Below are 15,000 nucleotides of genomic sequence, written 5' to 3'. Positions count from 1 at the left end.
GAAAACATATGTGAACTGTTGCCTTTGAAGATGTCGAAAAGTCAGTTTTAATGTGGTTCAGTGATACTCGTTTAAGAAACATTCCTATTAGTGTGCCACCCATTCAAGAAACAGCAGTCACTGTTGTGAGGTTTCTAAACTCTTTTGAGACCTCCCGCAATGAGATGACACACCGAAGAGGGTCCCGAAGTGTGATCAACATGTCTGTGGAAGACTGTTTATTCATTGCTGGAGCAAAAGCAGGCTCACAGCAATCACAGTATTACTTGGCCACAACCTTGACGGACTGCTGTGTCTGTGTATATAGGACTTTGGTAGATCCCACTACAATAGATAACCATGCTGCTCCAGTTTCAAGCTAAATAAAGCTGGTTTTGCTAAAGTACTGAGACTCAGCCTTGTGTTCTGGGGTGCAAGACAGGGACTTACAGTGCGACCGCAATCTTTTCAGATTTGCTTCTGCAGCGCTCCACTGCAGCGATGTGAGCCTACGGTTGACTTGCCCTGGCAACAGACCACCAATCTTCTTCCACAGACATGGCGATTGCGCTTTGGGACACATTTCTGTGTGTTGTCTCGTTTGGGAAGGGTCACAAAAAGAGTTCAGAAACCTCACAAAATGAACAAAAGGAAGATTGTGCTTCTAATTGAAAACTGTGCTGCCCAGAGAATACTTCCACATTTAGATAATCTTTGTGTTGAATTCCTCCCACCCAGTTGCATGGCAGTGCTTCAGCCATTGGATTGGATCACTATGAAATTTTTATTACAATGAAATATTCACTTTGTTGTAATGGAATTTTACCTGTAGTATAAAATGTAAAGTTGGCTCATGCATTCATAAGAAGCTGATATTTGGTAGGATAGTACATCTAGGGCATTTCAGTATATGAATATTTAGGGGTAAAGGAAGAAAAACTAAATACAACAAAATTTCAAATGCCATTTGATTAAAATTTTGGTGAAGTTGGGTTTTAAAAAAAAAAAAAAATTGGTCAGCATGTGTTTTTAATTTGCTGATATTTGTTTGCAGTAGCGTGTGGGACATTTTTACATACCAAGTCCCTTTTTTTTTTGCACAAAAAGTGAAAGGACCAAACTTCAAGAAACTTCAAGAAAGCTCCACACACTGAGGAGAGGCAAGACACATGACAGCCCGCATGGAGTTTGCTAAAAGACACCTGAAGGACTCCGAGATGGTGAAAAATAAGATAAGAGACAAAGATAGACCTTTTTGGCCTTATTTCTAAGCGGTATTTGTGGAGACAACCAGGCACTGCTCATCACTTGTCCAATACAGTCCCCACAGTGAAGCATGGCGGTGGCAGCATCATGCTGTGGGGGTGTTTTTCAGCTGAGGGACAGGACAACTGGTTGCAATCGAGGGAAAGATGAATGCGGCCATGTACAGGGATATCCTGGACAAAAACCTTCTCCAGATTGCTAAGGACCTCAGACTGGGCTGAAGGTTTACCTTCCAACAAGACAATGACCCTTAGCACACAGCTAAAATAACGAAGGAGTGGCTTCACAACAACTCCGTGACTGTTCTTGAATGGCCCAGCCAGAGCCCTGACTTAAACCCATTTGAGCATCTCTGGAGAGACCTAAAAATGGCTGTCCACCAACGTTTACCATCCAACCTGACAGAACTGGAGAGGATCTGCAAGGAGGAATGGCAGATGATCCCTAAATCCAGCTGTGAAAAACTTGTTGCATCTTTCCCAAGAAAGACTCATGGCTGTATTAGCTCAAAAGGGTGCTTCTACTAAATACTGAGCAAAGGGTCTGAATACTTAGGACCATGTGATATTTCAGTTTTTCTTTTTTAATAAATCTGCAACAATTTCAAAAATTCTTTTTTTTGTCTGTCAATATTGGGTGCTGTGTGTACATTAATGAGGAAAAAAATTGATTTAAATGATTTTAGCAAATGGCTGCAATATAACAAGAGAGTGAAAAATTGAAGGGGGTCTGAATACTTTCCGTACCCACTGTATATAAATATAATTATATATTAATGAATAAATTATATATTAATAAATATATAATTGTCAAAATGTGCCTACAAATGTTTGTGGAGGGTAGCAGAAAATTAAATGCAGTATCTAAAATTTACAGCTAAATGCTCAGTCTGGCTATAGGTCTTCACTACCCCAGGACGCTAAGCAGTTAGAATACAAGCATATACTGTAGTCTTCTCAAGATTGCAGAGCCCAGATACATCTCACACCCACCGCAGTGGAAAAAGCATTAAAAAGGACAGTATAAGACTGCAAAACTCAGTAAAGGGAAGTCGTTTTCAGTAGTTATTGATGTCAATAGTAACCAAGTTCCATTTGTTTGATGCAATAAATGTCATAACATACAGTGGATACAAGTCAGGAACCTCAAGCTTTAAAGCGAAGGGTGCAGTAACAATGGGTCAAACTAACCTGTCAAAAGTAACAACAAACACTAAAAGTGAAGCACAGGATAAATGTGAGGATTTGTTTGTAAGGATATCGGGTTTTACAACAGGGCTATATTCATCTGGAGCAGTACTCAAAATGGGAAAGTCTGAAGTTTAAATACCGTTTGCCCTATCTGACAACTGTATTGCGCATTTGGTAGAAAAAGCCAAAATCTGAGAAAGAATATTTTATATGACATGCTAGGGACACTTAATAATTATGGGTGTGCTGTCACAACTGATATTTGGAACAAACCACTTTCATATCAGCTACCATCCATTATATTAATGAGAGCTACAATCTTGAGTCAAGTGTGTTTTTTGCAACCCTGTTTGAAGCAAGCATGATTAAAATATGTGAAAACATTTGCTCTTTACCGATTGAAAAATGTAGGTTTTCAGAATTGACTGTTACTTACTGAGGAGCATACCCGTTCGCTGCTTTGTGTGCCTACACCATATAAAACTATAGTGGCCACATTCTTAACATGATTCCCTCAGTATTTTAAACATACTGGACAACAAGAAAAGCTTATGAGGTCTGTGGAGACAAGCTATATTGTTAAATTCAGTGCTGCAACAATTTGCTGATTGGTTGCATCATCAAAAAGATACAACTGTGGTCTCTTTTCTGAAACTGCTCAATGATGCAACAAGTGATTTAGAATTAGAGATTATGACTTCGTGAAAGAACCTGTCAACAAACTGTTCAGCACCAACTCTTATTCAAATGCTCTACAAAGGAGCAACATTTCTCAGTCCAAAGCTTCTGTTTCTATATTTTTTATTTATTAGGATGGCAAAGGCACAGGAGCAAGAAAAGATTTGTAATAATTTGTGATAATTGTAATTTAATGCAGTTGCACTAAATCAAAGAGTACAGTGAAATTACCTGGACAGCTGTTTGTAACTCCCCTTTTCCTCAAAGAGCTTGCGAGCAGATGGGATGCAATCATGTTCACAGTGTTTTGCTTGGTTACAGTGTGCTTGTATTGATAAGCAAAAAGTAATCTGAGAAAGTGGGGAGTGTTTGTTAAGCTTCCAGTAACACGACGTCTAGAAAAGCGTATATGTTTTAAGCAAAACGTGCAATATGTATGTAGGCAGCACCTACCTTCTGTGTTTGTTGCACATTTTTGTGGAAGGAATAGCAATTAACAACATAGATCATACTATATTTCAATATAGAATAGTAAGTAGTTGCCTATTTACAAAGCTTTAACAAGACATGTTGCTTACACTGCTCTTTTTTTGTTCCTTTCTGTGAAAAAGACGTGCAGACTTGTGCCCAAAAATTATTACTTAAGTCCCATTGGAAGGTCTGTATTAAATACTAATGAAGTTAAATCATCATCAAAAAAGTGTAATGGACAATTAGACCAAAGCGGGAAACCTACAGCCACTTCCTTGTACAAGATCATGTTAAACAGGCTTATCAACCATACATAACTTCTTTTTAATGGAAACAATGTGTTTCAGTGGGTGGGAGCAGGACAAATGAGGCCAAATGTATGCAGGAGTGGGCTGCCATGAGATGGAGTACTGTGGGAGCAGGCCAGTTTAAAAAAAAAAAATCAGACCCACGCAGACCTTTAGTCCAGAGCTCCAAGGGCTGTGAGGTAAAACATGCAAATGTTAGTCTACTCAGCAGGAATATAAAACTTTTTCATCATACAATACTACTAATATTACTATTAGAATATTTTGGCTTTTAAATACCTACCATTGCAGTCCAAAAAATTGTGATGAAGAAGAAAAACGTTCCACTGAAAATAGCTAAAGATAGCTGGTTTGTATGATATAAAGAGGACAAAGTCTTCAGTTCACAAGCTCCAAGGAACTGTGAGAGCAAAGTCTGGAATGACCTCTTAGTTGTACTGAATGGATGGAATGTAGTCATGAAAAGTAAATTTCCAAGGCAGGTGTATGCAATGATGATGATAAGGCCTGTTAACTACAAAATAAAATTCTCCATTAGTAAAATTATGTGTACTGCAATACATGCTGTTTAGTTACAAAGGCACACTTTCAGTAATTTATTTTTTTCTTTAATATTTATACAACCCCTATTACTCTGACCCATTACATGAAAAATAAAGATATATGAAAAAGACTAAGATAAGGACAAACTTTTTTGGTTCTTTATTCTTGAGTGTGTTTCGGGGGGGTTTTGTTGTTCGTATAATTCTTCTAAATTTCTTCAGCTTTAGTAAAAGCAAAGTTTCCCTCTTGGGACAAATAAAGTACAAGCTACAGTATCTATGAAAAGTACTCTCTAAATCTGAAAAAATGACAATACAGACTTCAAATATAGCTATTAGATAATATGATCAAAATAATGAAGTAAGAAGATTGGCTTAATCAAGTAAACATTAGAGAACACAAATTAAAAAAAATCATAACTCACCACAGAGATTACTGTATTGAAGCTAGAAAGACGTAACCTTGCCACGCATGTACCCATCACTTTATTAACTCGAAACATATGAATATATTTGACAAGCAACAGGAATATAACTATACCCTGAAGGGAACGGGTGAGCTAAAAAGAAAAAAAAAAATTAGATAAAAAAAGAAATAATAATTGACAACAGTTAAGCTATACATATGTATATATATCAGGTTCGTATTTGTAGGATGTGTTGTGTTCAAGTTACATTCCGTGTTTGTCAATCGTTGTAAAGATAACAGGTTTCATTCATTGATTCGTTTCTTACTGCATCAATAAACAGCTCGTCTTCCTCTTTATCTGAGACGTGACACACTGCATGCACGGGTTTTTTTTACACTGTCTTCCTTTAGCGGGACATTGACTTTTTCCACCGCGGTGCTTTGTTTCCGCAGTAGCTGCACTTATGAATATGCTTGTATGTATCACACGCTTCATATTTTTTTGCTGCCTTCTCAATTGTGTAATTCGGTTTTTGTTCAGCACTCTTTGGAACTGTTGCTTTTTGTCTGTGCACTGCGTCAGTTCATGTGAGCCGCTCGGTGTACATGCATCGAAGGTTCCCAGCTGTGCTGGTGCCATCTCGTGCAATATCCAAGGCTGTATTTAATGTTAGCTAAGACCCGGCACTTAAAAGTTTCTCTCGCAGTTTCGCCGAGTTTGTGCCAAACACCACCCTGACCATCTCATCTTCCTCTGCATAAGCACAGTCCTTCACCCGTGAATATTTAGCGGCAGTGTTTCTATTGGATTGCCGCTGACAGACAGCCTTATATGGGCAGGCACTAAATTACGTGGGAGGCGTGACTCTGCCTCCCACGGGCATCGAGCAGAAGTCTATTACAGTATATGGATGAAAAAATAGGTTCCAGTTATGACCATTATGCGTAGAATTTCGAAATGAAACCTGTCCAACTTTTGTAAGTAAGCTGTAAGGAATGAGCCTGCCAAATTTCAGCCTTCTACCTACACGGGAAGTTGGAGAAATAGTGATAAGTCTGTGAGTCAGTGAGTGAGTGAGTGAGTGAGTGAGTGAGGGTTTGCCTTTTATTAGTATAGATATGGTATATGGTAGCAATGCACAGAATTCACTCGAGCTCCATATGCACAAAGCATGCAATTACTCAACTTAAAATTATATATCAAGCGCATCTCTCTCATTTAAAATTGTCCAAAATGTTTTCCGGGCAAGATCCAACCTGCGAACGTTGCAATCAAGTTCCAGCCTTCCTGGGCCATATGTTTTGGGTGTGCACCAAATGAACATCATTTTGTACAAAAGTTTTTAAATGCCTCTCAGACAGCCTGGGCATCACAATCCCTCCTAATCCATTAACATCTGTGTTTGTTGTACTTCCAGATGGGCTTACAGTGGAGAAGGACAAAAAATAATGTAATTGTCTTTACTACACTATTGGCATGTAGACTTATCTTGCTCAACTGGAAGAATCCTAACTAGCCTCTTTTAAGTCAGTGGATAACTGATGTTATATATTATCTACAATTGGAAAAAAAAAATCAAACTCTCAGTTAAAGGATCTGTACACAACTTTTTAAAAACCTGGCAGAATCTGATAAACATTTTAGAATAAGCATTTAAATTGAGGTAGTGGATTCTCTCCCATCTTTTTCATTTATTTACATATTTTTATTGTTATTAAAGTGCTATTTTACTGATCTAGCTCTCTTTCTCATGGGTGGGGGTCAGTTTGTTTCAAACCAGTTTTGTTAAACTTGACTTGCATGTATGGAATGTAATTTGATTTTAATTAGTTGGATGAAGTGATGGACAGTGTATCCAAGGGACAGAAAGTGGTGATTGGAGTGGATTTCAATGGACATGTTGGTGAAGGGACCAGAGGACACGAGGAGGTGATGGGTAGGTATAGCACCAAGGAGAGGAATGAAGAAGGTCAGAGGATAGTGGATTTTGCAAAAAGGATGGGCATGGCTGTGGTGAATACGTATTTTAGGAAGAGGGATTATGAAATGAGTATGTTAGAGGGTCAGCTCAGGTTGGACGGTTGGGAGACAAAGTAAGACAGATATGGAACAAGATGATCCACTGTGGCAAACCCTAATGGGAGCAGCTGAAAGGAGAAGAAGATACTCACTATTTTTCAGTAATAAGAAGCTCCTTAATTAAATAAGTATAACAACAGTTGTTCATTTTTGGGTATGTAATTTAGGTCAAATAATGTCAAAACCCCTAAGGGCATTAGAAGTTAAATAACAAAAATATTAATGTTTTTCTTAAACTAAAAAATTCATATAAAAATGACATATGGTCTTGTTTATGGGCGGCATGGTAGCGCAGTGGGTAGCGTTGCTGCCTCACACTAAGGAGACCTGGGTTCGCTTCCCGGGTCCTCCCTGCATGGAGTTTGCACGTGGGTTTCCTCTGGGTGCTCCGGTTTCCTCCCACACTCCAAAGACAGGCAGGTTAGGTGAATTGCCGATCCTACATTGTCCCTAGTGTGTTAGTGTGTGTGTGCGCGCCCTGCCCAGGGTTTGTTTCCTGCCTTGGGCCTTTTGCTGTCTGGGATTGCCTCCAGCAGACCCCAGTGACCCTGTAGTTAGGATATAACGGGATGGATGGTTTTGTTTCCTGAAAATAAAGCCTTAACAATATTCATGCAAAAAAAAAAAAAAAAAAAGACAGTGACCCAGACCTGGATTTAAATTCATATTTTTGGAACTGTTGGGTAGCAATTTTATCTTTGAATTATATTTTTTTCAGAGTTATTGCTTATGTGTAACTTACTTGCTCCACATAGGATAAAATTCTAATATCAATAAATGTCATAAAGTTTTGCTTCTGAAGTTCATCAATTACTTCCATCACCAAATGAAATTGATAAATGTAATAAAGGAAACGGAAAAGGCCAGTAACAATGATCACCATCTAGGAAAAAGAAAGATACTCAAAGTTAATATTTTTGTCTTATTGAAAAAAAAATTATATACATATATACATACACACAGTGCATCTGGAAAGTATTCACAGCGCATCACTTTTTCCACATTTTGTTATGTTACAGCCTTAATCCAAAATGGATTAATTTTTTTCTGAATTTTACACACAACACCCCATAATGACAATGTGAAAAAAGTTTACTTGAGGTTTTTGCAAATTTATTAAAAATAAAAAAAAAAAAAAACTGAGAAATCACATGCACATAAGTATTCACAGCCTTTGCTCAATACTTTGTCGATGCACCTTTGGCAGCAATTACAGCCTCAAGTCTTTTTGAATATGATGCCACAAGCTTGGTACACCTATCCTTGGCCAGTTTCGCCCATTCCTCTTTGCAGCACCTCTCAAGCTCCATCTGGTTGGATGGGAAGCGTTGGTGCACAGCCATTTTAAGATCTCTCTAGAGATATTCAATCGGATTCAAGTGTGGGCTCTGGCTGGGCCACTCAGTGACATTCACAGAGTTGTCCTGAAGCCACTCCTTTGATATCTTGGCTGTGTGCTTAGGGTCGTTGTCCTGCTGAAAGATGAACCATCACCCCAGTCTGAGGTCAAGAACGCTCTGGAGCAGGTTTTCATTCAGGATGTCTCTGTACATTGCTGCAGTCATCTTTCCCTTTATTCTGACTAGTCTCCCAGTTCCTGCCACAGAAAAACATCCCCGCAGCATGATGCTGCCACCACCATGCTTCACTGTAGGGATGGTATTGGCCTGGTGATGAGCGGTGCCTGGTTTCCTCCAAACATGACACCTGGCATTCACACCAAAGAGTTCAATCTTTGTCTCATCAGACCAGAGAATTTTGTTTCTCATGGTCTGAGAGTCCTTCAGGTGCCTTTTGGCAAACTGCAGGTGAGCTGCCATGTTCCTTTTACTAAGGAGTGGCTTCTGACTGGTCACTCTACCAAACAGGCCCGATTGGTGGATTGCTGCAGAGATGATTGTCCTTCTGGAAGGTTCTCCTATCTCCACAGAGGACCTCTGACAGAGTGACCATCGGGTTCTTGGTCACCTCCCTGACTAAAGCCCTTCTCCCCCGATCTCTCAGTTTAGATGGCCGGCCAGTTCTAGGAACAGTCCTGGTGGTTTCGAACTTCTTCCACTTACGGATGATAGAGGCCAGTGTGCTCATTGGGGCATTCAAAGCAGCAGAAATTTTTCTGTAACCTTCCCCAGATTTGTGCCTCGAGACAATCCTGTTTCGGAGGTCCACAGACAATTCCTTTGACTTCATGCTTGGTGTGTGCTCTGACATGAACTGTCAGCTGTGGGACCTTATATAGACAGGTGTGTGCGTTTCCAAATCATGTCCAATCAACTGAATTTACCACAGGTGGACTCCAATTAAGCTGCAGAAACATCTCAAGGATGATCAGGGGAAACAGGATGCACCTGAGCTCAGTTTTGAGCTTCATGGCAAAGGCTGTGAATACTTATGTACATGTGCTTTCTCAATTTTTTTATTTTTAATACATTTGCAAAAACCTCAAGTAAACTTTTTTCACATTGTCAATATGGAGTGTTGTGTGTAGAATTCTGAGGAAAAAAATGAATTTAATCCATTTTGGAATAAGGCTGTAACATAACAAAATGTGGAAAAAGTGATGCGCTGTGAATACTTTCCGGATGCACTGTATATCTATATATATATCTATGTTTTATATTAAGTTACCTCAATAAAAAAATCCAAGCTAATTTTTGCTACTTGGTTAATTTTCAACAATTTGCAATGCAATGTTTATAACTGCACAATAAATGTTCAATCTAAATTCAGCAAATTATGTTAAATATTTGTCTTCATCCGACTATATGACACATATATTTTAAGACATTGAGCTTTTTTCATTCATGCAATACATACATTGTATCTGCCTTTTAATTATTCTTTGTATTTGAAAACCTGTTTTATTTCATTGCAGAGCATTTTATTAAATCTGTTATCACTACCACAATGATTCTATAACTGAATGAAACTCTTTAATCAAGATCTCAGAGAAAATAAAAATCATGGCAAAAAAAAAAAACCTGAAAAATAATTCAAACAACAAAAAAAAATTACAGAATATGCAGACCTCCAAGTAGTCTCTAATTGCTAAATGTGACTTACACAAGTTACTAAGGAGGAACCAGTTAAAATGAATTTTTAACAAGAGTTCAACTTATTTAGCACTGAAGTAGTGACATAAACAGGAATTGTTCACTAATGCAGAGTAGCAAAGCAAAAGTACAAAACATAAACAAGGTGCAAGTATTGAATTCTAGGATATTGAACACACACTGCCATGTATAATTTGATATGTTATGTATATATATTGTCACACACGTGCGAGTAGAACTAAAGGGCTTACAGAATAGTACTGACTCACCCGACCAGGGGACGGCGGGGTGCTCTGACTTTGAGTTCCCTGCAGACCTTTCCTGGGAAATCCCGCCAGGTTCTGATGAGTGAGTCAGTGAGTGAGTGAACGAGTGAATCAGTCAGTCAGTGAGGGCTTTGCCTTTTATTAGTATACTAGCAAAATACCCGCGCTTCGCAGCAGAGAAGTAGTGTGTTAAAGAAGTTATGAAAAAGAAAAGGAAACATTTTAAAAATAACATAACATGATTGTCAATGTAATTGTTTTGGCACTGTTATGAGTGTTGCTGTCATATATATATATATATATATATATATATATATATATATACACACTGCTCAAAAGAATTAAAGGAACACTTTGTAATCAGAGTATAGCATAAAGTCAATGAAACTTATGGGATATTAATCTGGTCAGTTAAGTAGCAGAGGGGTTGTTAATCAGTTTCAGCTGCTGTGGTGTTAATGAAATTAACAACAGATGCACTAGAGGGGCAACAATGAGATAACCCCCAAAACAGGAATGGTTTAACAGGTGGAGGCCACTGACATTTTTCCCTCCTCATCTTTTCTGACTGTTTCTCCACTAGTTTTGCATTTGGCTACAGTCAGTGTCACTACTGGTAGCATGAGGCGATACCTGGACCCTACAGAGGTTGCACAGGTAGTCCAACTTCTCCAGGATGGCACATCAATACGTGTCATTGCCAGAAGGTTTGCTGTGTCTCCCTGCACAGTCTCAAGGGCATGGAGGAGATTCTAGGAGACAAGCAGTTACTCTAGGAGAGCTGGAGAGGGCCATAGAAGGCCCATAACCCATCAGCAGGACCAGTATCTGCTCTTTTGGGCAAGGAGGAACAGGATGAGCACTGCCAGAGCCCTACAAAATGACCTCCAGCAGGCCACTGGTGTGAATGTCTCTGACCAAACAACCAGAAACACTTCATGAGGGTGACCCAAGGGCCGCATGTCCTCTAATGGGCCCTGAGCTCACTGCCCAGCAGCATGCAGCTCGATTGGCATTTGCCATAGAATACCAGAATTGGCAGATGCACCACTGGTGCCCTGTGCTTTTTACAGATGAGAGCAGGTTCACCCTGAGCACGACAGAAGTGAAAGGGTCTGGAGAAGCCATGGAGAACATTATGCTGCCTGTATCATCATTCAGCATGAGCAGTTTGGTGGTGGGTTAATGATTGTCTGGGGAGGCATATCCATGGAGGGTCACACAGACCGCTACAGGCTTGACAAAGGCACCTTGGCTGCCATTAGGTATCAGGATGAAATCCTTGGACCCATTGTCAGACCCTATGCTGGTACAGTGGCTTCTGGTGCACGACAATTCCTGGCCTCATGTGGTGAGAGTATGCAGGCAGTTCCTGGAGGATGAAGGAATTGATACCATTGACTGGCCACCACACTTTCCTGACCTAAATCCAATAGAACACCTCTGGGACATTATGTTTTGGTCCATCCAATGCCACCAGGTTGCACCTCAGACTGTCCAGGAGCTCAGTGATGCCCTGGTGCAGATCTGGGAGGAGATCCCCCACAACACCATCTGTCATCTCATTAGAAGCATGCACTGATGTTGTCAGGCATGTATACAAGAACACAGGGGCCATACAAAGTGCTGCGTACAATTTTGAGTTGCTGCAATTAAATTTTGGCAAAATGGACTAGCCTGCCACATAATTTTTTCACTCAGATTTTTGGGGCGTCTTTGAATTCAGGGCTCTGGAGGTTGATCATTTTCATTTCCATCAAACGATGTGGCATCCTTTCGTTCCTAACACATTACCCAGTCTATATCAGTATAGATATCCAGGAGGATTTCTTTTTCCCATTGAGATCTGATGTGTTTTAAAACATTAAATGTTTTAAAACAAAGCTTAATTTTTTTGAGCAGTTTATATATACACAAACAGTTTGTAAATGATGGTTTTTATTATTTAGGGGGAAAAAAAAATCCAAACCTACATGGCCCTGTGTGAAAAAGTAATTGCCCCCTGAACCTAATAACTGGTTGGGCCACCCTTAGCAGCAATAACTGCAATCAAGAGTTTGCGATAACTTGCAATGAGTCTTTTACAGTGCTCTGGAGGAATTTTGGCCCACTCATCTTTGCAGAATTGTTGTAATTCGGCTTTCTTTGAGGGTTTTCTAGCTTGAACCGCCTTTTTAAGGTCATGCCATAGCATCTCAATTGGATTCAGGTCAGGACTTTGACTAGGCCACTCCAAAGTCTTCATTTTGTTTTTCTTCAGCCATTCAGAGGTGGATTTGCTGGTGTGTTTTGCCCTGTTGCAGCACCCAAGATCGCTTCAGCTTGAGTTGACGAACAGATGGCCGGACATTTCCTTCAGGATTTTTTGGAAGACAGTAGAATTCATGGTTCCATCTATCACAGCAAGCCTTCCAGGTTCTGAAGCAGCAGAACAACCCCAGACCATCACCACCATATTTTACTGTTGGTATGATGTTCTTTTTCTGAAATACTGTGTTCCTTTTATGCCAGATGTAACGGGACATTTGCCTTCCATAAAGTTCAACTTTTGTCTCATCAGTCCACAAGGTATTTTCCCAAAAGTCTTGGCAATCATTGAGACGAGCCCTAATGTTCTTTTTGCTTAACAGTGGTTTGCGTCTTGGAAATCTGCCATGCAGGCCGTTTTTGCCCAGTCTCTTTCTTATGGTGGAGTCGTGAACACTGACCTTAATTGAGGCAAGTGAGGCCTGCAGTTCTTTAGACGTTGTCCTGGGATCTTTTGTGACCTCTCGGATGAGTCATCTCTGCGCTCTTGGGGTAATTTTGGTCCCCGGCCACTCCTGGGAAGGTTCACCACTGTTCCATGTTTTTGCCATTTGTGGATAATGGCTCTCACTGTGGTTCGCTAGAGTCCCAAAGCTTTAGAAATGGCTTAATAACCTTTACCAGACTGATAGATCTCAATTACTTCTGTTCTCATTTCTTCCTGAATTTCTTTGGATCTTGGCATGATGTCTAGCTTTTGAGGTGCTTTTGGTCTACTTCTCTGTGTCAGGCAGCTCCTATTTAAGTGATTTCTTGATTGAAACAGGTGTGGCAGTAATCAGGCCTGGGGGTGGCTACGGAAATTGAACTCAGGTGTGATACACCACAGTTAGGTTATTTTTTACTTTTTTACACAGGGCCATGTAGGTTTGGATTTTTTTCTCCGTAAATAATAAAAACCATCATTTAGTAACTGCATTTTGTGTTTAGATAGATAGATAGATACTTTATTAATCCCAAGGGGAAATTCACATAATCCAGCAGCAGTATACTGATACAAAGAAACAATATTAAATTAAATAGTAATAAAAATGAAAAAAATTAAAATAAAATTAATGTTAGCATTTACTCCCCCGGGTGGAATTGAAGAGTCGCATAGTGTGGGGAGGAACGATCTCCTCAGTCTGTCAGTGGAGCAGGACAGTGACAAAAGTCTGTCACTGAAGCTACTCCTCTGCCTGGAGATGACACTGTTAAGTGGATGCAGTGGATTATTCATGATTGACAGGAGTTTGCTTAGTGCCCGTCGCTCTGCCACAGATGCTAAACTGTCCAACTTTAATCCTACAATAGAGCCTGCTTTCTTAACAAGTTTGTCCAGGCGTGAGGCGTCTTTCATCTTTATGCTGCCACCCCAGCACACCACAGCGTAGAAGAGGGCACTCGCCACAACCGTCTGGTAGAACATCTGCAGCATCTTACTGCAGATGTTGAAGGATGCCAACCTTCTCAGAAAGTATAGTCTGCTCTGACCTTTCTTACATAGAGCATCAGTATTGGCAGTCCAGTCCAATTTGTCATCCAGCTGCACTCCCAGATATTTATAGGTCTGCACCCTCTGCACACAGTCACCTCTGATGATCACAGGGTCCATGAGGGGCCTGGGCCTCCTAAAATCCACCACCAGCTCCTTGGTCTTGCTGGTGTTAAGGTGTAAGTGGTTTGAGTCGCACCATTTAACAAAGTCTTTGATTAACTTTCTGTACTCCTCCTCCTGCCACTCCTGATGCAGCTCACAATAGCAGTGTCATCAGCGAACTTTTGCACGTGGCAGGCCTCGGAGTCATATTGGAAGTCTGATGTATATAGATTGAACAGGACCGGAGAAAGTACAGTCCCCTCGGCGCCCTGTATTGCTGCACACAATGTCAGACCTGCAGTTCCCAAGACGCACATATTGAGGTCTGTCTGTAAGATAGTCCACAATCCATGCCACCAGGTGTGAGTCTACTCCCATCTCAGTCAGCTTGTCTCTAAGGAGCAGAGGTTGGATGGTGTTGAAGGCGCTAGAGAAGTCCAAAAACATAATTCTTACAGCACCACTGCCTCTGTCCAGGTGGGAGAGGGATCGGTGAAGCATATAGATGATGGCATCCTCCGCTCCCACCTTCTCCTGGTATGCGAACTGCAGAGGGTCGAGGCGTGGCGGACCTGTGGCCTCAGGTGGTGAAGCAGCAGCCGCTCCATGGTCTTCATCAGATGTGACGTCAGAGCAACAGGCGGAAGTCATTCAGCTCACTAGGACGTGATACCTTTGGGACAGGAGTGATACAAGATGTTTTCCAAAGCCTTGGGACTCTCCCTGTTCCAGGCTCAGGTTGAAGATGCGCTGTAGAGGACTCCCCAGTTCCAACGCACAGGCCTTCAGCAATCGTGGCGATACACCATCTGGACCCGCTGCTTTGCTGGCACAAAGTCTTTTCAGCTCTCTGCTCACCTGGGCTGCTGTAA

The 15,000-nt window shown here is 40.6% G+C and overlaps 1 protein-coding gene across 1 annotated transcript in view; it reads right to left on the bottom strand.

Moving 5' to 3' along the window:
* Positions 1 to 15,000, bottom strand: part of LOC120529897 (polycystic kidney disease protein 1-like 1) — a 256,167-nt gene that overhangs the window by 11,181 nt on the left and 229,986 nt on the right. Inside the window, exons 48-50 of the mRNA XM_039754112.1 lie at positions 7,666 to 7,806; positions 4,860 to 4,994; positions 4,176 to 4,406 (exon numbers count right to left, since the gene is read on the bottom strand). Of these exons, the coding sequence (XP_039610046.1) occupies positions 4,176 to 4,406; positions 4,860 to 4,994; positions 7,666 to 7,806 (507 nt within the window). The remainder of the gene's footprint in view (positions 1 to 4,175; positions 4,407 to 4,859; positions 4,995 to 7,665; positions 7,807 to 15,000) is intronic.

The sequence above is a fragment of the Polypterus senegalus genome, chromosome 5 (genome assembly GCF_016835505.1).
Source record: "Polypterus senegalus isolate Bchr_013 chromosome 5, ASM1683550v1, whole genome shotgun sequence".
Taxonomy (NCBI): Eukaryota; Metazoa; Chordata; class Cladistia; order Polypteriformes; family Polypteridae; genus Polypterus; species Polypterus senegalus.
The sequence above is the reverse complement of the archived record's forward strand: the minus strand, read 5'-3'. Positions and strand labels throughout refer to the sequence as shown.